At 33.7% G+C, this 22,233-nt stretch overlaps 1 protein-coding gene across 2 annotated transcripts in view; it reads left to right on the top strand.

Annotated features, from left to right (window-relative positions):
• The window catches only part of LOC129223346 (guanine nucleotide-binding protein G(q) subunit alpha), a 200,617-nt gene extending 179,672 nt beyond the window's left edge, over positions 1 to 20,945 (top strand). Inside the window, exons 6-8 of one of the 2 annotated variants that reach the window (XM_054857916.1) lie at positions 4,074 to 4,227; positions 14,008 to 14,115; positions 14,553 to 20,945. In XM_054857916.1, coding sequence (XP_054713891.1) covers positions 4,074 to 4,227; positions 14,008 to 14,115; positions 14,553 to 14,635 — 345 coding nt within the window. In that variant the 3' untranslated portion in view covers positions 14,636 to 20,945. The remainder of the gene's footprint in view (positions 1 to 4,073; positions 4,228 to 14,007; positions 14,116 to 14,552) is intronic. The other variant, XM_054857917.1, reaches the window with a different exon arrangement.
• The last annotated feature ends 1,288 nt before the right edge of the window (positions 20,946 to 22,233 follow it).

Raw genomic sequence — 22,233 nt, 5'->3', positions numbered from 1 at the left:
TTGCAATAGAAAAAAAAATTTCTTTTGAATATTGATCCTTGTTTGAAAAACTAGTTTCAGGACTCCCATGGGTCCTTCAAAGTGCTTTATTTTCGTGACCTGTTACAAAGGGCCTTTTAAAATGCTTAATTTTGAACAAAAATTCGAAAGAATTTTTTCAAGGCTTTTGACTTTTTGAAAGCGAGTGCTTAAAAAATGAAAAGTTTTGTTTTCTCTCTATCTCCCCCCCCCCCCCCCCCCCCCCCACATTTCTCTAGGACTGGGCGATATCAGAATTTTAATACCGCAATATATCGCTCTCCAGATATCAATATTTTCAATAGATCGATATTTTCAATGGAAGAACTCAAAATTTTCTGGGATGAGGAAGAGGGGGGGGGGGGGGCAAAAGTTCTAGTTTAGTGAATGTTATATTGAAAAACAACAAGAAAGGCAAATCAATTATCTCATTAATGTCATTATTTCACAAGCAATTTAACAGAGAAACGAATATGTAAATTTCTTCACTTTTTCAATTCGGTTATTTGATGACGACTCTTAAACTAAACTCAAAAAATAATACCAAACAAAAAAACTGCAATGAACTACCAAAAAACAGTGCCCACCGCTTATTAAAATCACATTGATTCTGAGGACATTTGATTTTTTAAAGCTGCTGATTTCAATCCCCGGCATACGTCTACATTTAAAAAAATGAAAGGTTTTGAAGCTTAAATATTCTAAAAATGAATTGAATTACTTCATTTATTTCTATTTAAAGTATTTCAAAATACAGTTATCATTTTAACTAAACATGAGGTACATTTTTTAAAATTATTTGCACAAGGATCTTAAAATATAGGCGTATTGTTGTTTGCTTAACAGTATTTAGAGATCAAGTATTCAATATTGTTTGCGAGTTTACAAAGTGTTTTGTAACAGTCAACATTATATTGTTACAAATTCTTTAAATAGTAATTATTTTTGTGATTAATTTGTCATAATCTAGCTAAATTCGGCGTTTATTAAATTATCTTTCATCTAAAATAATTGTAGTAACGTAACCTATATACTGCCCCCGTACATTCGGCTGAACTATAACATCCCCTCATTTCTGAATGATAAAATTTGTGAATGGAAAAGAAATAAAATAACGGTCTACGATTTTCGGGAATCTTGTGGAATATTTGAGAGTTCTCTTTCGGTGTGTATAAAAAGCCGTTACGCATGATAAAAAGTCAGTTTCGATAGAGAATTTGTACTGAAAATGTATTAGCTCTGTTTATTGCGAGGCATTTCCCTGTGTTGTTTTTCGTATTTGGAAGTAAATATGTGTGTGACCGTTGAGTTTAGGGTGTTGAGTGGTATTTGCTTAATTGCTGATGATTAATTTAGCAATTGTTGACGATCTTTCCTGTACATAGTGTAAATAAATTTCCTGTATTTTTCTCACGAACTGTGTCGTCCTTTCAAGAAAGTGGAAGTCGCACCGGATCCTTTACAATATTTTCCTTTCTGCTCTAAAGTGCATCGTACATTAGCAAGTATGTTTCAGACATCTATTGAAGAGGCAAATTTGACTTTGAGATTTCCTCATCTTCTGAGACAGATTCTTTCACTTCTTGGTGCTTCTTTAACAATTTTTTACGTATGATGTCCAAAAGTTTGATTTTGTAAAACAACGATAGTAATTATATTAAAAGATGGTTTTAGCATGTTTTGGTATTGCAATGATTCTGTTCTTCCAGATTTGATTTTAAAAAGCGGCTGATTTTATAATCCAGTGATTTTATTAGTGGCGGGTACTGTAACGTAAAACCGAAAGTATGGGTTGGATTCGCATTGCTGTAATCATTACGGCTTCAAATCCGTTAATGTGTAGAACTTTCATAAAAACCCTACTTTCCCGCATGTATCCAAAATATGTTTCAACTTCGAAAATGCATAGAACTTGCATAAAATCCCTACTTTGGAGCATGCATCCAAAATACGCCGCGGGAAGTTTCAGTTTCTCTCGAGGCTGTCGGCGATAGCGAAACTTACGTTTCAAGTGGTGCCGTGTGTTATGAATGGAATTTTTATTTTCCCTCTTAATTTCGGAGTTAAAGTTATTTTCGTTCGGAAAATTTATTATGATTTTCGCTTCCTCTAGTGAGATAAATATGCAACAAAAGTAATCTCATTAGGAGTTTTTGATTTCTCATTTTTTTAAGTAAAAATATTTCTGTTCAATATTTTTCATAAACCTTTTATTTCACACAATATCAATGTGTTTAATAAAAAAAATATGTTTAATTTGAACTATGAATCGTGTTGATACCTCAATTGGTTAATTTTTAATTGCTGCATTAAGATGCTTTCTTAACCAATACACATTCACTTTTCTGGACCCACGAGAGGCCATTGTCAGCTTTCAGAAACTAGGGACGCAGTCCTTGAAAGGGCCCGGCTCTGAATCATAGTAGTATAAGTTTTGAAAACTTTACAGAGGGAGGAGATTCGGAGATTTACTCAACACACCGAACTATGAAAGATAATGTATTTTTTAGTCATTATTTCAATTTCTCCGTAATTATGTCCCGTATTTCCTTTTCAAGCGATATATTGGATGGATAGAAATCTAAATATCATTATCGCAGTAGTAGATATATATCGATAAATGATGGATATTTCCCAACCCTACATTTCTCTATTTCTGCCTTTAATTTCAAAGCCCATTGTTGGTTTTTTTAAATGGAAATTTAAAATTTCTACAAATTGCTAAAGAAAACTGTTTATCTTTGTTAGTTTTGAATTGATTTTTATTTTATTTTTTTGAAAATTCATGCTTATTTAAACATTTTGAAAAAGCTTTTCCTGTTCTTATACTCTCAGTTTTCTTTTGTTTTATTTTTAAAACTGATTATATATTTTTAATTGCTCAGAGAAACTACCCGTCTTAGTTCATATTTTAGTTTGTGAAACAAGTATTTTGTTAATTGCACACTCATATGCATTAGTAAGTTTATCAACTTTTATGCATTAGTAAGATTGCCAGCTAATTCTGCATTTTTTCTGCAATAACAAACTTAGTTTACTTTGCATTTCTCACTAAAATTCATTTTTAAGCAAGCCTTTTCAAGCAATTGCCCAAAATCCTCGTAAATTCTATGTTTAAGGTTGTCAATCTTGTATGAAGCTTAAAGTTTGATTTTGCCCTTAATATGTGTTTACACTGTGGTCCTGTTTTTTTTTTTTTTTTTTTTTTTCATTTCATTTAATTTAAATGATAACAAAACTTATTAGTCCATTTGTTACTGGGTAGTCCAGTAACTAGGTTAAAACTCGATACTACAAAAAGTATGAAAATCTTATGACTTGCCGAGAACCTGAAGAAAATACCCTAGTTGGAAAAAAGTGGGGTGCTCTAAAGTGCTTTATTTTGATTTCCATTTTGGAGTCAGAACCCTGTAACTATGTTAAAATATACATGTTTCATTAAGAATGTAAGTCTTCAGATCAGAAATTATATTTTATGATCTTTAAAAATTTAATTTTGTATTATTATTCCCACGTCATTTTAGAGGATAAGGGAAATGCAGGAGTCATGTTTCAATCCCATGCTATTGCAGGAATTTTAACCTTTTGAGAAAGAAGATATGCTTTTATAATTTGTTGTTTTAAACCTCAAAGGGCCAAGAAAGGTGCATTAGAAAATAAGGTAGGGATCATGGAAGGTTGTCTTAAAAGGGGCTGGGTGCAGTGCTCTCCAGAAAACTATCTCGGAGAAAAACTAGTAAGAATATACAGAGAATATGAAATAGACTAAGAGACATGCTTACTGTTAATGTTTGCTCTGTGGTTACATAATACAGTGGACGACGGTTAATTGAATCAAACTCTTTAATGAATTAAATTGCCAAAAACAGAACAAAATCCAGCATTATTCATTTAGCCTCTTTATGGAATAAAAACTGTTTGGATCAAAGGTGATTCATATAAGCAGCGGCCACTGTAGTTGTTTAAATTGAAGCTATTTTCTTCTAAGTTGAATTAATTTCGATTTACAATTTTGTACTTATCTTTGTTCTGTTTTCTTTTTTCCCCTTTTTCAGAATCGAATGGAAGAAAGTAAAGCTTTATTTAAAACGATTATTACATATCCATGGTTCCAGAATTCTTCTGTCATATTGTTTCTTAACAAAAAAGATTTACTGGAAGAAAAAATAATGTATTCTCACTTGGTGGATTACTTCCCAGAATATGATGGTATGTTGTTTTCTTTTCCAACAATATCTCAAATATCATTCATTTTCATAGCAAAAAAAAAAGGTTAAGGGGTCTCTTTTGGGGGGGGGGGGGTGAGGGGACTATTAAGTTACAAAACTTGCCTTTTGCATTTATGCGCACCACGTAAAAGTGTTGATTGCAAACATGTATCACCAAATCCAGAGTTATTTTGTTTTTTCCACCCCAGATAAACTTGGAAAAACTGTCCCAGACAAAGTATAATTTTGTGCCCTTTTTTCCAATTGATTAAAAATCATAAATTAAAAATACAGAACGTAACAATAATAAATAATATTTTAAATCTTTATTGGTTCTTATGAAATAAGTAAACATCAACATTAAGTAGCATTTACTAACAGTTATGAAACATTTTACATTTGCAGCAAGTTTTAAGTTGTTGATTCTCTCTCTCAATTTTGCCAGTCTTTTTTTTTTTTTTTTTCGCCATTTTAAAATGCATTTCTAGCCCTGTTAGAGCAATTTAAAAGCTGCAATGCAGAACAACTGAAATTAAAGATTTAGAAGTTATAGTTTACCTAAGTAAACTTTCAAAAATGATTAAAAAAAAAAAAAAAAAACTAAATGAGAAGATATGCTATCTTTTGTTTGACAAATATGCATGTTTCAAATAAAGTCAAATATTTGAATAAGTCAATGCATTTTTTTTATTTTGAAAATATATTTATTATTGTGTTAGGGAGGGAAAAGCTAACATTAAAATTAATGCAAGAAAACAATAAATATTTTTTTTTCCAATGACACATTTAAAGACAGTTGAATATCAAAAGGATAACAACAAAACTATAAATGAAAACGAGCAATCCAATAGCGTTCCTAGATGGATGTCCGAGGGAGAGCAGGACATCTGGACAAATGAGGCATGTCCATTACTTTGTGGAGATCATACAAAGTGCAGAAAGGGTCAGGTACCACGTTGATACGACAGAGATGTTTTCGTAGGCAATCATGGCCAGATAATAAACGAAACATGGCGACAGATTTCATCCTAGGCCAATTAGGGACATTCGGAATCAGCTCAAACCGTGGTTTATTGCTGTTGCGATTTTTGAGTTCTTCGTGAAAAGTGTCTTTAAAGATTTTCTTTATTAAACTTTTGATGTTACTAAATGGAAGCTTAGGATTGGTTCTCTGAAGAACCGATGCTCCCTTTTTGGCCAAAAAATCGGCCATCTCATTACCTTGGATTCCACAGTGGGCCGGAATCCACTGAAGAACAACTGTCTTATTATTTCTGGCAAGCCGGTTAAGGAGCTTCAAACAATTATCGGTGGTTAAAGTTCGGGAGTGGCTAGGTGTATCGATAGCTTGGAGTGCAGCCTTTGAGTCCGTTAATACAACTGCTTTTGAAAAAGAGTCCAAATGTGGCTGGAACTGCGACAGGGCCTGGCAAATGGCAGCAATCTCGCCATCGAAAGCTGATCTATGGTTGCCAATGGGGGTGTAAAGGAAAAAAGTTCACAGTAAGCACCATTATTAACACATCCATTCACATTAGAGCCGTCAGTATATATATTCTCAACCATTTCTCTCTGGGGTAACAGGATTCTATTGTTTCGAGAGCAAGAGCTCTTAACACTACATCATTTGTCTCCGCTTTGAACACATTCTTGATCAAATTAAGGCGAATGGAGAAACCTTTTTCAGAAATGGGGTTTATGGAGGGAGGAAATTGTTCAGTCTCATATTTTAAATCTAGTTTAGAAGAAATATCAGCTACTCCCTGGAGAAAACCTTTTTGTGATTTTAAGTTTCTCCCGCTGACCAGAGAGTCCTGGTTCCACAGGGACAGACACCCAGGGATTCTAAGTATTCTTTCCCATAAGAGGACAGCTCTTTCTTCAAAGATCATCTTTAGAGGTCTATTATCAGTGCTGAGTAACATGCAGTCAATGGGTGTTACTCCGGTAATCAGTCGTAGAGCCTGATTTTGAAAAATCTCACACTGTTGAAGGACTTGCTCTGATCCTGTGATCAGCGGCTCACAGCAGTAAGTTAGGATGGGTAGAATATAAGTTTTGTATGTAAAATTTAGCGTGTCTTTTGAACAACCCCATTTAGAACCCGCTAATATTTTTAGGAGATTAAGTCTTTTTATGACACGTTGGGTGATGTCCTCCACATGGGACCCCCATGTAAGTTTTCTATCAAAACTGACGCCCAGGTATTTAAAGTTTTCAATCAGTGGTTTCAGTTACAGGTAAATCTTGATAAGACTTTTGTTGAGTCTTTTTCATTGACGCATCAACCTTTTTACCCTCAAATTTTCTACAAAGGGTGTCAGAAAACAATAAATATGGTGCACAAAATTCACCCACAAAACTTTCACATTATTGTAATTCCAACTTGTGTATTGTAGCTGAAACTTATTCATGTTGATGGTCTTGTAGAACTAAAACATGTCCACAATGGATTTTATTTTGTATGTCATAAAGTTCTTTCACATTTTGCTTTCACTGAAGAAAATGATTAGTACATAACTTGCCCAATACCCAGATGTTACTATTAAATATTAAAGTATGTATAAGTCTTCATTTACCCAATTAGGCCAGTGCCAATAGTTATATCCTGAAAATGGTAAAAAGTCGAAAAAATTTAGAACAGGATAAAATCAGTTAGAAAGGTAAGAAAATCTAATAACATTAATAAGAAAAATAAATTACGGGCGAGCTGAGTTCAGGAAGGGGGTGTAGGGGGGGACGGTTTATCGCGATTTCCGGAAAAACTAAGAGTCCTATCGAAAAAAACTAAATTACAAAGTTGTTGGTAATAAAAAGATCTACAACTTTTGTATTTGCCCTTTTTTTTCTATAACCTCAAAATATATGCAAAAAATTCAAAAAACCGACTTTTTTGTTTTTTATTTTATCTCCCACAAAAAAAAATTTTTTAAACTAAATTTAATGAAAAGTTACCTTATTATGTCCCAAATACACTGTAATTTTTGGGATTTAAAATATTTATTTTTTCTTCTTATTTTGATTCAGTATTAAAAAAGCATCAGAAGTTTCAATCAAAAAATCTCACGTCAAAATATCTTATTTTTTTTTAAAAATCGGAGCAAGTTTTTTTCGTTGGAATCTCTACTTTTTGATGGTATAAAAAACAATATACAATACTATGGAAGCTTTTCGCAAAAAATGAAAATCAAAAAACTCGAATTTGAAAAATAAGTCATTACTATGTAAAAATTTTAAGCTCTTTATTAAAATGTACACTTTAATTACTCGAAAAATGAAATTTTCCATGTTGCATTGACACAATTGAAAATAAAAATATACTACAACAATTAAAAATCAAGCTACAGCATGCGTTTTGTTTACCCTTCTCATCCACCATTAAACATAAAGATCTTAAATACGGAGAGATTGGACAACTTTTTTAACGGCGGCCATCTTATGTCCAAAGATGCTCACTCCCCGTAGACCATAATTCATCTTCTGCCCCAAATATCACTGTACATAGTATCGAAAAAATTAGAAGCTAGTTATGATATTATGAAATGAAATGTGCAGATCACAAATATATGTTTGTTTTCTATCTTTATGAACAAGTTTTTGAGAAAAAACATTTTTCTTTGTAAGCGCCATAGTGGTATGAAACGATGAACGCCGGATTGCCAGACTTGATGCTCACTCAGTTTAATAAAAATGCGAGGAGAAGAAAAATCAGTCTATTCTTTGAAGATTTCATGCCCGATATTCATAGGTCTAAGTAGTCCTATATATCCTATATTTCCTATATTTTTCGAAAATGTTCTATATTTCCGTTTTTTACCCTACATATCTTTTAAAAAGAACAGTAAATAAACTTTCTGACATCGGATTTTTCGCTGAAATGTAGCTGAAATTACGTCCTCAAACGAATTTCAAATTAAAAAAACCAAACTGACTAAATCCTGCAATAGGCATCTTCGCTCATTGGCTACAGCAATGTGACGTCACTATATTAGGTGGAGTTTCGAGAACTAAGGCTGAAGTTGGTTTTAGAGTTTTGCGTTTGGGGGGGGGGGGGGTTGTTTTTCATCATGGTTTTCGTTGGTATATTTTTGTGTTCAGTGCATTTTCTGATCGGAATGTTCTAATCTTTTTGAAATCTTTTCTTTTTGTGGAATTTTGGGATCGTGAAATGTTAGTTCTTATGATGGTAAAACGTAGTTTGTTGTAATAAGTGGAATTATAATGGCGAAATTGCATCGCTTAACAAAATTTCGTGTGGAGTGGTTGGACCAGGAGGACATTAATAGTACAAATTTTGGTGCATGGTACACTAAAGGAAAAGATGATTTTACCGCTTTTTGCCATTTTTGCAACTGTTGAGTGCCCATAAGCAATAGTAGATTTTCGCAATGGAGGCAGCATGCTGAAACATTCAAGCATAAAGAAAACTCTGAAAAACATCAGAAGGATCCTTCTCAAGCTCTGTTTGTTCTTAATACAAGTGCTAAAGGGTTCAGCTTAGATATAAAATCAAAGAACAGTGGAATTAGTACTTGGGTCATGAGTGAGGAAGAAATAATAAAATTATCTTTGCTCAAATTTTGTTTAGTTATTTCGTCTATAAAGTACACTTTGCTTTTTCAAAAATTCTTCTTTCAACTACAGGAAAGTCACTTCAGATGTAAGTTATAATATTGTTTGAGGGGTTTTTTAAAACAAAATCATTAATAAGAATAACTAAATAATATGATATGTATTATTTATTTTTTCATAGCAAAATTATTCATATAATGTGTCCTATATTTGTCCTATATTTTTTGTGGAAAATGTCCTATATGTGACAAGTCGATCACTTCTACCCCTGGATATTCGGTGGGAAAGCTAAAAATTCACACAGCACAGCATTTCGAGCTGACAACACTTGGACTAAACATGGCGGACAGCGACACGCCGTTGTCCAATCTCTCCGTATACAGGATCTCTAATTAGATGGTGACTGCAGTGTCCCCTATATTTTTTGGGAGTTAGGAATAGCAAGCTACACTGTAGGATGCGATAAATGAGCTACTTCAGTAATTTTGAACTGTGTTACCTTGAATATTATGAAAAATGATCAGTTTTCCCAATTGTGTTTGCTGTTAATTAACAAATACGAGCCATTTTTAAATAATACAAACAACTTACGAAGTAAACAAGCGAAAATTAACTCCAAACGATTTTTTAAGTTTCACTGCAGGGGAAAAATTATTTTAAAAAACAAAGAGACGATAATTTTAATTTTGAACTTTTCCAAGAATATTTCAGTGCACAATGACTTTCATGGCGTTTTTATCCTCCAAGTGACGAATATTTCTAGAAGCCACAGCCCAAATTTACTGAAAAAGAATTAATCCCGGAAATATTTGCTGAAAACTATTTGCTGCAGCTGTGAAACTGGACGCAACAGTCTAAAATGTGGATGCCGAAAACATGGTTTAAAGTGTAAGAATCTATGTTCAAATTGTCACGGTTCTGAAAAATGCGCCAATGTGGAAGTAAAAACCTACGAGGAAGTTAATGATTTAGATCAGCGGTTCCCAACCTTTTTCTCTTTGCGAACCCCTTGGAACAGGCAAAAAAGTTCGCGAACCCCCTGATGTTGAAATTAGTAACATGTAAGAAACAATAAAAAAACAGCATGTTTGTTTTCCATTTTTTGCAGCATTTGATTGCAATAAACAAAAATATAATTGTAAAATATCATTAAGTGCAAACATTAACAAAAAGTTAAAACTACATCTACAAGAAAAATTATAAACAAGAAGTTTTATAAAGCAATTATTTTTTTAAGCATACTTTAAATTGGGGAAAAAATCCTTAATGCGATATTTGTGACTGTTTGACGGAACAAAGAAACTGAAAGTTTGGTTCAATGTCTGACAGTTTGAGTCTTAAATCAGGCTCTGCATTCAATCTGCTTCGGTATTTATCTTTGAGATAAGTATAGGAGGAAAATCCTTTCTCGCACAGATATGTTGTACAAAATGGTAATAAAATTCGGGTAATAATTTTGGTAATAATTTTTTGGACAAAACGGTATAGTCATTTCTTACACTGAGCCAGAAGTCAATTAACGAGAGCTCTTTAAAGGTAGTTTTCAATGAATTATCACAGGATAACTCGATGAGCATTTCCTTTTCAGGTAATGTCAGGGTATTCTCTAAGCATGGATTTCCTTCAAAAGGATTGCGTTTGAGAGAGGGACGTTACGCCTATTAGGAAAATACTCGTCAAAAGTTAGTTCAAGATGTTGCAGATGTTCACATACATTTCTTTTAACGCTTTCATCAAGTTTCATTGAGTTTTCTGATAAAAAACTACTAAGAGAAGTGAAACAAGAAAACTCACCCATTTCCAGGCATTGGATCCTGAAATTCAATTTTTTTACCATAGCTTCAATTTTATCATATACAACGAAAATATTAACAACTGCACCTTGCAAGTATAGATTTAATTCATTTAATTTTGAAAAGATGTCAGCTAAATATGCAAGCCTTTGCATCCAAAGAGGATCGAATATGCAAGTGGACAAGTGAAATGGATGATCAACAAAAAATGCTTGGACTTCTGACTTCAATTCAAATAAGCGTGTCAAAATTTTGCCACGGGAAAGCCATCTAACTTCTGTGTGAAGAAGTAAAGTAACATGAAGGCTTCTCAATTCCTCACAAAGCGCGTGAAATAGACGGCAGTTTGTGGCACGTGATTTTATGCAATTTACAATTTTTACCGCATCATTCAAAGTAGCGGATAATTCTGCGGGAATACGCTTACATGCTAATGCTTGTCTATGAATGCAGCAATGAGTCCATTCAATTTTCTCGTTGATCTTCTTTACTCGCACCACAAAGCCAACAAATTTTCCTGTCATTGATTTTGCACCATCCGTGCACACACCCACACACAAAGACCAATCTATTCCATTTTCTTCAAAGTAACTGTTGACCAGTTCGAAAATTGCTTCTCCAGTTGTGTTGGTTTTCAAAGGTTTTGCAAATAGTACATCTTCTTTAATTGTATCGTTAAAAATATACCTAACATAGACACGTAATATTGCAGCGTTTGCTACATCAGTCGACTCATCAAGCTGGATCGCAAAATTATTCTCTTTTATTCTATTCACAAGTTCTTTCTCCACATTACTTGCCAAATCAATAATTCTGTGTGATGCTTTGTTGTTTGATAGCGGAACCAGGTCAATTTTTTTTGCTGACTTTTCTCCCAGCATACACTTAGCAATATCTTTAGCACACGGTCCAATTAAATTTTCTGCAATTGTATGTGGCTGTCCAGATCTTGCAATTCTATAACTGACTCGATATGAAGCTACAAGGGCCATTTTACTATCTTCGTTGGATTCTAACAGGAACGTAGAGACGCTACACTTTTTATTATATTCCAATTTTCTTTTAAAATATTCGATAGGTTTGTCCTTGTGTGTCGGATGCTTTGTTTCGAGGTGTCTTCTCAGAAGTGACGGTTTCAAACTGCTGTTCGCTAGAACTTCGTTGCAGAGAAGACAAAGCGGTCTAGGTTCAGACTCTTCTCCAGTAAAATAAAAGCCCATTTGTAAATAGTCACTGTCATATTTTCGCCTTTTTCCTTTTTTCTCCCCTATTTCACTTTTTTGTTTAGTCGGGGGAGGCGGCAGTTCATTACAGCTATCTATTTCAATATCCTGTGTTGATTCGAAAGTTACTGCTGATGTTGAGGGTTGATCGATTGACTGCTTGTCCATTTGTCGCTTAACCAAACTACCAGTTTTCAACCATCAATCCATAACAGCAGAAAGTTATTAAATCATAAAAATTACCAACACGATTATAACTTCACAAACAGAGTAGCAAGTTCACGTAGCAAAACCAATTGCAAACAAAATCACTTGTTTTCAAGCATCTCTAAAGTATCTCTAAATACGTCTGTTAACTATTTCCCCAGAACTATGAGCATGCTGATGTTATATATTTTTGAAAACGAACAGATGGGTAAAATTCAGTAATAAATTTTAAGTTTGGAGCCTTTTGCTGTCATGTCTGCTATTCGATGACTGAATTCGACGGAAATTCCCGAGTTATATTTCAACCAGATTAGAAATAATACCCCTATGATGCATTGTTTGAGAATTCTTTATTTTTTTCGACATATGTATATTATGTATATTGTTTGATTGACTCCACGCGATGGCGCCTTTTTAAGGTCATCGTGATCCCCGCCACAGCTTAATACAACGTTTCTGCATGGCGCCTCGCAATAAAGAAGGAAGGATATCTCTTTTTGTTGTCTATCAAAAAAAAAAATAAGAAAATTTCTTTTTAACCAAGATTATAAAACCGCTGAAAGATTTTTTTTTTTTTTTTTTTGAGCTTAATACAAGAGTCTGGCGCGTTTTCAAATTTAAAAAAAAATTTAGTAACTATGTGTGCAAATTGAATATTTTATAATTTTTTACCAAACTAGGGAAAATCCGCCATTGCATCGAAATTTTCGCGAACCCCCTTCCTGCACCTCGCGAACCCCTGGGGGTTCGCGAACCACCGGTTGGGAACCTCTGATTTAGATGAAATTGGGGATGAAGAACTAATGCAGACTGGAAAAAATATTGAACACGAAGATGATGATGATCTAGAAAATTTCGAAGATCTACTTTAATCAAGAACAATAGTTGAACATAATGATGAAGAAAAGTCGTCAAAGAAGCAAAAACTAATAGATAAGTAAAGGATGTGATTATAGTTAACGATTAAATATTGGTAAATAACAAGATGATGAAGCGTTTTGTTAAAATGAAGTATTTTTTAAACGAAATAAATGTTCTGTACCTTTTTTGTGTAATTAAAGAGGAAATTTTAATAAATAGCTAAAAATTTTACATAGTGATGATTTTTTTTTTCAAATTCGAGTTTTTTTTTATTATTTTCATTTTTTGCGAAAAGTTTCCATAGTATTGTATATTGTTTTTTATACCATCAAAAAGTAGATTCCCACGAAAAAACTTGCTCCGATTTTTTTAAAAAATCAGATATTTTGACTTGAGATTTTTTAATTCAAAATTCTGCTTTTTTAATACTGAATCAAAATAAGGAGAAAAAATAAATATTTTAAATCCAAAAAATTACAGTGTATTTGGGACATAATAACGTAACTTTTCATTAAATTTCGTTTAAAAAAAAAAAAAATTTGTGGGAGATAAAAATAAAAAACCAAAAAGTCGGTTTTTTGAATTTTTCGCATATATTTTGAGGTTATAGAAAAAAGTGCAAATATAAAAGTTGCAGATCTTTTTATTACCAACAACTTTGTAATTTAGTTTTTTTCGATGGCATTCTTAGTTTTTCTGGAAATCGTGATAAACCATTCCCCCACCCCCTTAAATCCCTCTACACCCCCCTTCCCGAACTCAGCTCGCCCGTAATTTATTTTTCCTGTTAATGTTATTAGATTTTCTTACCTTTCGAAGTGGTTTTATCCAGTTCTAAATTTTTTTGGCCTCTAACATTATTGGCACTGGCCGAAATAGAAATTACGATGCCTGAAAATTTTTCAGAACTAAGATAAATTGAACTTTTCTTATTACCAGTCATTTTTATTTGTAAATGATTACTTCTATGCAAAGCAACATTGTGACAAAAAAGCTATGTGCTATGCTACAGGTTTGCATTAAAAAGTGTTTAGGTATTTTTTGTAATTATTGCATGTAAATTGGGGTGTGTAAGGTTTCCTCATCCCCTCTTTCTGTCAGATAAAGCCTTGTTTATTTTTTTAGGACCAAAGAAAGATGCAATTCATGCAAGAGAGTTTATCCTGAAAATGTTTGTTGATCTAAATCCTGATAGTGAGAAAATTATTTATTCACACTTCACTTGTGCTACAGGTATTTTTTTTTTTTTTTTGTATTCATTAAATACTTTAAATAGTTTCAAAGTTTTATGATCAGTTTAATTTTTATATTCACAATGTATTTCTTTTTCACTGGATTTTATGTCAGCAGTAACTAAAAGCACTTCTAAAAATATGAATGACTTGAACATTGCTTCAATAACAGTTGAAGCATATGGATCAAAAATGAAAGAAATAATTTGTCAGCAAAATAAACCATATGAAAAAATTTGGACCCATTGTTTCTTTGGTTCAAATAATGCAATTCAAAATTCAACTTTGAAGTTTTTAAAAAATCATTGTTTTTCTTTCTTTTAAAAAGTATTAGTGTAACCAACGAATATGTACTGACCTTGTATGGTGAAAATGTGAATGACTCTCAATTCCACCATATGTTACACAAAAATTGACTTATTCATTGTTTTGTTTCAGACACGGAAAACATCAGGTTCGTGTTTGCTGCAGTTAAGGACACCATTCTCCAGTTGAACTTGAAGGAATACAACTTGGTGTGAGAGGATGCCGTTTTTCATCAGTGGCTTACGGACGCTCTCTCCAGCCCGGTTCAGAAAAGAGGAGGGAAGAGCTGTTCCCATTTTCTCACCTTTTCTAAAAGCAAGAAAAAGCCACTCACTTCTGTGTCTGTGTGCAGTTCTGTTGCACGTGCACCTTCAGTTCACACTGCACAGTATTTTCTATATTCGAACGAAACCGGGCGGCTGAACCGAGTCGTCAGAGTCGGCGACTTTTATCGAATCATCGGGCATGCATTTTTTCCGGATTCGTGTGGCACGGGAGAGTGCCGAATTTAAGTTTGGTAAAGGAATTTTACAGCAAGTGCTTTATATATATGTATACAAACACGCCCATGTATGGACATTTGCCCGGAATCCGTACTCACACACGAATGTGTATATATATGTAAAGTAAAATTTTTTTGCCAAAGAAATGGCGATGCCGCCGTGTGTTCGCCACCGCGAAAGGAAGGGGTGGGGTTTTCCAAATGATCGCGTGGCACATTTTCCCTTTCTCTTTTTATGTAGGCCGTCTGTTCCCGAATAGGGTTCCTGTCGGGTTTCCGAGAGGGGCGAAGCCCGTCGTTGAAATCCCGACGACATCTATAAAAACGCATCCTGTCCTTTCATGCTTGCTGCACTGCCACGATGTCGTCATATTAGATGTAAATCAAACTTTTCATCTTTGGGAAATGGACTGATCTGGCCGTCTCGGGCTTTCTTTTTTATCTTATCAGAATAGATGTTTGCCGTTGTCTCGAATGTTTCTGCACATTGAATGATCTGCAGATTCTTGTTGATATGTTTTCTTCTTTACTTGACATGCATCATGAGAAATGCCAGTCACCCGTCGTGAAGGACAAGGGTGTGCTTGTGTGAGGGTTAGGGAACAGACGGTATAAGAGAACTCCCCTTTTGTTGCTTGTTCATGTGTTAGCTACCGACAAGTCACAGGCCCGATACTTTTTGACTAGTCACTGTTTGTAAATATGTTGTGTATCGTAGTATTGCCTGATGAGCTTGTTTTCCTGCAGCCACAAAGGTATTATTTTTCATTTGTGCCAATTGGAAGGGAGACCACTTCTGAAACAAAGCTTTAATACCGAGTCTCATTGTTCATATGTACAGAGTTGTTTTATTCTATTTTTGTTTATATGCTGCTGTATATTTTTATTACCTGTTACACCATTCTTTCTGTTTTCTTTTTTTTTACTTCTATGTTGACATGTGTTTATAAGATTTTTAAGAAGTGATTAAATTCATACACCACCAGCCTTTTGCTTTGCACATTCGTACTTAATCATTTCTCATGCGTTCCAAAGGTGCTTCACTCTTCCTCAGGGCTTGTTTGTTAATCTGGAAAGTCTCCTTTCCATCGAGAGAGATTCAGTCCTGCTCTACGTGTGATTTTCTTCCTTGGGCATTGGAGATCGTCGCACGAGGCCGATTTCGGGTGAAGGTCTCCGAGATTCGAGTGATGGATGTTCCTTACAGAATTCTTGAATAGTGAATTCTTCAATGCTAGTGTCAATAAAAAGTTGTTGCACTGAGCATTTTTACCACAAGCTTATTGTCTACTGGAAGTATATCCAGTAGTCCATTAGCTGTATTTTTGGAATGAAAGCCCTGCAACAAGGTATTTGTAGATGAAGTGGCATATCTTGAGAAAGGTCATAAAAATGTTCTTTTACAAACTGAAAATTCTATTACAATATTTTTAAAAGTATGTAAATGCAATTTTATTCTGATGCATTGTTGGATATTAATAATGTATTCATACAATTTAAGTGTGGTAACATCCTCTCACGTATTTCCCAAAAATTGTTCTGGCAACGTGCTATGAGTAAGCTTTCAAAAAAGAAACAAAATATGCTCTTACTCATTTTCGTATTGCCAACTGTCACAACATCCGATTTGAGTGCGACGAGCTGCGCGTCGACTACCTTTATTAAAAAACTCTTCTGGGTGCTAAGCACTTAGCAGCAGCAGCTCAGCAAGTGAATTTGTCTCTTGGGTGATCGTTTCATGATAGAATTCCAAGTTTGACCCAGGCTTCTGTATAGGAAAATTAAGGTCATAGATAGTATGCATGTATGTTTGTATTCCTTCACCTTGTTAAATTTTGATCACAGTACTAAATGCATTTGTTGAAGAAGAGAAAGCACCAATGTTACAGGGTTCGTACAGTTGTTAAAAATATTTTTTTTTAAAGAAATTCATCTTAAGACTTAATAATTTTTAAATTTTTACAAATGTACCTGAAAGATCTCTTCTAGTTTTGTGTACCAGCTCAATGGTATTAAAGTGTCAGAGTTGATCGTAAAGGAAAAACTTCCTCATGTATACTATGTCCATCTTTTCTTATTTAAAAAAAAAAAAGATATTGTTTTATCCACGTGGATGGATGCTATTAAAAATTTATATGTTATGAAAGGTGCTTTGTGTATACTTAAGTAAACATATTTCAAAATGTTTTTATTTTATGCAGAATAACTTGGGTACTGTTCTTATGAAATGGTTTAATTATAAACTATCAGTGATGCATTTTGAAAACTTGTCACCAATGCTCATTTTGTTGAATTACAATGCATATTTTATCAAATTTTGTCTTGAGCAATTTTGAAGCTATTTAATGGATAGGTACCTTTGGCACTTCACTGGAAATTAAATTTTATAGTCTTTATGCATATACTTTAGCAGCTCTCTTGCTAATATTCAAAAGTGAAACAGTCATTTTTTTTTAGAAATGAATTAATGTTTTGTTACTTATATTTTTTCAAATTTAAGTGCATCTTTTATGCCCTTTAAAAATTTACAAAATCTCTTATTAGTACTGCGTACGAACTCTGTTTAAAAATTGGTTCAGTCATATTTCGTTGCTTAAGAAAGATGCATAACTGTGAATTGAAAAGTTGCCTTCAGAGCCTTTGAGAGAAAAATGGAATGTAAGTGATATTGTTGAGCTGCTCGGGAATTGTCTTCCGAGTTTCATGTCTACCAGGAGAAAAGTTAGGGACCTATCAGAAATTCCATTGGTATGTTTTATGCTTGAGCTTCATTTGTAGAATAAGCTACTTTATTTATTTATATTTATTTTGTTTATGTATGTATTTACTTGTTGAGTAATCCAGGGTTCATACAGGTTCTGGGGAAATTTTTTTCCTTCAACTATCCCCGCCCCCGGCCAATTTTTCAAAAAGTGTTAATTTTGCTGTTCTGACTTTTTTTTTTACAAACTAAAAGATTGTATCGAAATTTCTTCATGTTGAGCGATTTCAAACATAGCACGGAATAATTTTTAGTGGCTAACTAGGTATTTAATGTGTATTTTTTTTTATAACTGAATAGCAAAGGAGGATATTAATGATCTATAACAAATAGCTTTAGAAGCTAACATCCTATTCAAACCAAATCTTTGGTAAGCTGAACCCAACTGACTTTAAGCTATCTTGATATATTTTTGTTTTTAATTTTAAAAATGCTTATTATTATTTAGAACATCTGCAGGAGTAATTTTCATACATTAAACCACTGATTATTCACGGGGCGGATTATCAGAGAGCTTTCACTTTCAAAAAAAAAAGAATTCTGGCGATATAACTGAATGTAGATAAATGCACACTTGGGACATTTTTTGGACTTGCGTCCTTCTGGCTCTGAGGTTCAGAAATGACTTTTATGGGCCCCCTCCATGTTGTTTGCCCTAGATCCCTACATATATTTCACCCCTTGTTTTTAAAATATTGGGCACCCTTCAGACTCGGGCCCGGACCAACAGGTGTCCCTTCTCCCCCCCCCTTTCCCCATGCACACCCCTGGTTATTGTATCTGTTGGCGAAAAACTGAAGAAAAATATTATATTTTTTATTACAAAATTTTAAAAATATTTCTTATAAAAACCATTTAAAATGAATTACTAATTTCGTTCAAAGGTGTCCTGCCTCTTAGGGTAACTTCAAGCAATATGAAAGAAGCAATGTCAAATGAACTAAATATTTTCAATAGCATTAGTGCAACTCTGAACAAGCAAAATCAAGTTCTAAACGCTTAAAAACTACCCATTTTTACATCATAACATCACAAATATTTCTATGATTTATTATATTGCTGAGAATATTATTCTATAGGAAAAACTTTTCAAAAAATTAATATCATTGGGAGAGTTATTGTAACATGGAACATGCCAAATTGACAAAAAATTTCCTATTGCTAAACAGCTGTTGCCATTTTTGTTCCTCATACTTCAGTTTTGTTTTTTGATGGAACTTTTCATCTTACTTAATGACTTGTTCGATTTATTTGATGCATTATTTAGTTTTTATATTATTGAATTTAATCGTTTGGTGGGATTTTTTCATTCTAATGTTTTTTTATTGTTCAATGGATTGTTATGTTTAAAGCAAAAGGTTTTAAATTTCAGTAATTGTGATTTTGGCAACACTTGACAAGCAGATATGTGCTTTGATTTGACCATGGACTAATAATACCATAGAGTAAAGAAATTACACAGAGAGTTTACTAAGAAATTGAAGCCAGAAGTTACACCGCTGTATCCCAAGATCCTTAGCTTCTTGCTAAATATTTTGAGATACATTTTGATTCAAAACATTCCATTACTGAATCTTGATTGGTTGTTAATTTAAACTTAGATATTGTTGCAAGTTTATGAAGCATGTTTTTGAAACTGCATTAAAACATGAATTAAAAAGCAAACCAATCTGCTAGCTACTTTATTTGATCTCTGCGAAATAGGTGAAAACTATTCTCACAAAGCCATCTTGTTATCGTAATCCCACACATCATTGCACCGCTGTATCCCATAATTCCTGCTTCAATTTCATCTCCTGTTTACCATAGACGGGAACTCTCTATGTTAATTTCTTTACTTTATGAATAATACAGATATTTGTACTATTATTTTGTGACTGACTAGTTCTGAGAAAATTAGTGAAAGCATGTTAAGTGTTCCATGTTATGATAGTTCCCACAAGCCATCATTCAAGAGTCGACCAACATCAAACAGTCAACGACAAATTCCAAACAGTAACTTTGAAATTGTTAAATTATACAATCAACTGTGGCAAGCATTGCCAACTTGTTTTGTAAAATTGAAAAGTAGAAAACTACTATTAACCTTGCCAGCAGAGTGCAGTGTTGTACCTTTCATTTTCTATTAAGGAAAAAATATATTAAATTCTGATGCACTGAAACCTGTGTAAGTTTACCACTTGCGGTGCAGTACTTTAGTGGTCATATTAGGCAGGTTGTCAACTTATAGAGATTGATATATATGATACAGGACTAATTCTGTAAATGACAAAAGTGATGAAGTTACACATGTGGTCATGGGCACCCATACGCAAAATTGTAAGGGGGGGGGGGCGGGGGCTCAGATATTACCCGCATAGTTTAGCAGATTTTTTCCCCATGGAAACTGATTTCAGGACAGATTAGAGTCATTAAAATTTGTCATTTTTGATAACTTATTCATTAATGGCTGGAGAAGAAATGTTTTTACATTTCTTCAAAGAAAAAAAGTACTAAAAGCAAGGAAATTCTAATCAAGTTCAAGGAAGTTCAAGTGGAGCCTCGAGCCCCCACTTGCCCCCTATGTGGGCGCCTATTATTGTGGTCAACTTACAGAGATGTACGTATATGATACAGGACTGATTGGTGTCACTGACATAAGTGGCCAACACAGACAAGTCGTTAACTTAACAGGTGTCAGTGTACAGTGGCCACCACTTATATAAATCACGTTTGTTCTAAACAGTTTTGATTCCATAAAGCATCTGATTCAATAAAGCTGGGTTTTATTATGTTTTTGACAGTTTGATTCATTAAAGCAGTTGATTCAATTAACCGGCGTCCACTGTACCAGGAGTAGTGTATGAACCCTGAGATTTCACCAGAGTAGGATATACGTTTACGGAGGCTGTATGTTGTCATGCAAATAAGTTGCCAGGGCTGTCAGGGAATGTTGCAATGTCAGGAAACGAGGCACCGAGAGACGATTTCGCTTTCACACTCTCGCTGCAGAAATGACGCGATTTTAATCTCTCGATGCGCGGATGAGACTCGCATTTCTATATAGTACGTGCTTTTACTCGACTCCATCAACTGTTATTTGCATACTGCCTGTTTTTTCTTAAGATTCTGAGAAATGAAAATAGTTTACGAGTCATTCTCATAGTCTGATTTAAGAATGATGAAAATGACTTTATTGTTCTGTCTGTAATTTATTGTGGTATTTCCTTCAGCTGGAATTTTTCTAATGAAGCATGTTTTTTAATAAAAAGCTTATAAACAGACTTTTTTCTCATTTTTAATATTTGCACATCGATGAAAAAGATAATCTTGCGTGCATCACTTCTAGAATGTTCATTTAAAACTGAAGTGTATCAGCACTACAAAATAATCTTTTATGGAATATTTCCACCTGTATTAAAATTTTTCTTCCAGATGTAAAAAGCTTGTTTTCCATTTCCTTCAGATTTAACGCAATGAAAATGTAATGGTCTGAGAACAAAAGTCATCTTTTTTTTGTGTGTGTGTGTGTATTTTCTGAAAAATATTGTTGCAAAAAAAAAAAAAAAAAATGGGGGCATTCACCTTCCTTGGGGTTTGGAGCAGGTGATTCACCATGGCCATCCTAAGGCGTTTTTTTTTTTTGGCAAGAGACTAGGTGGCAATATCATTTGACTATTTTAACTTTTTGTGTTTTCTCCCCTTTCAAAAAGTTGTGCTCAATATCGTTAGTTCCACAACAATATCCAAAATCTTAAAAATTGCCTGCTTTCATGGGCGGCACGGCTAATGGGGATTCGGGGAGTATATTCGCTACCTTTACTCCTGTACGGACCAAGGGACATTTCTAGCCCTCTGATTGACTCTTTGGAAAGTCACTCATTGTTGTGAGTGTGATTGTTTGTTGTCTTTGCAGTATAGTTAGCTTTCTGCTTAATATGAATTAGCATTTTTAAATAAGGTCTTTAATTGAATGTAGCTGACAAAAGCAGTTTTTTATTTCCAATCAATTTCCTCTTTTTCAAAAGAAATGAATGCTGTCTTTGGAAGAAGAAAATTGCTGCCGCCTATCAGAGGTGGCTCTCGGCGAAAACTTTTTTCGAGACCTTCAATTAAAAAAATAATAACGATTGTATTAGTCATCGCAAGAGTGATGTCGCCCTGCGTGGCGAGTTTGGGATAAACAATTGAGTTGTGGGATTATTTTAAAATTTGAAATCTACTGCAATGTAATTTAAGAACCAGTGTTTATAAGAACCGGGCAGAAATGGGGTGTTCGGATACACACTATTTTTGATTTTGCTTAAATTTATATGGTGGATTCTTTTACAGATTTTAGAAGATGGGGCATTCCACGGTATTTTTGACATTTATGTAGAGTCCGTAACGTGACCTTTTTTGCCATAACTTTTTAATTTACTGTTTGATTAGCATATTATTTTATTTTGATCTTTCCCTGCCAACACACCAACTAATATTAAAATAATTTGCAAATCAAACGGTAAATTAAAAAGTTATGGCTAAAAAAGGTCACGTTACGGACTCTACATAATATCAAACATACCGTGGAA

This window comes from Uloborus diversus, chromosome 5 (genome assembly GCF_026930045.1).
Source record: "Uloborus diversus isolate 005 chromosome 5, Udiv.v.3.1, whole genome shotgun sequence".
In the NCBI taxonomy this organism is placed as follows: Eukaryota; Metazoa; Arthropoda; class Arachnida; order Araneae; family Uloboridae; genus Uloborus; species Uloborus diversus.
This window is presented reverse-complemented; position numbering and strand designations above follow the sequence as displayed.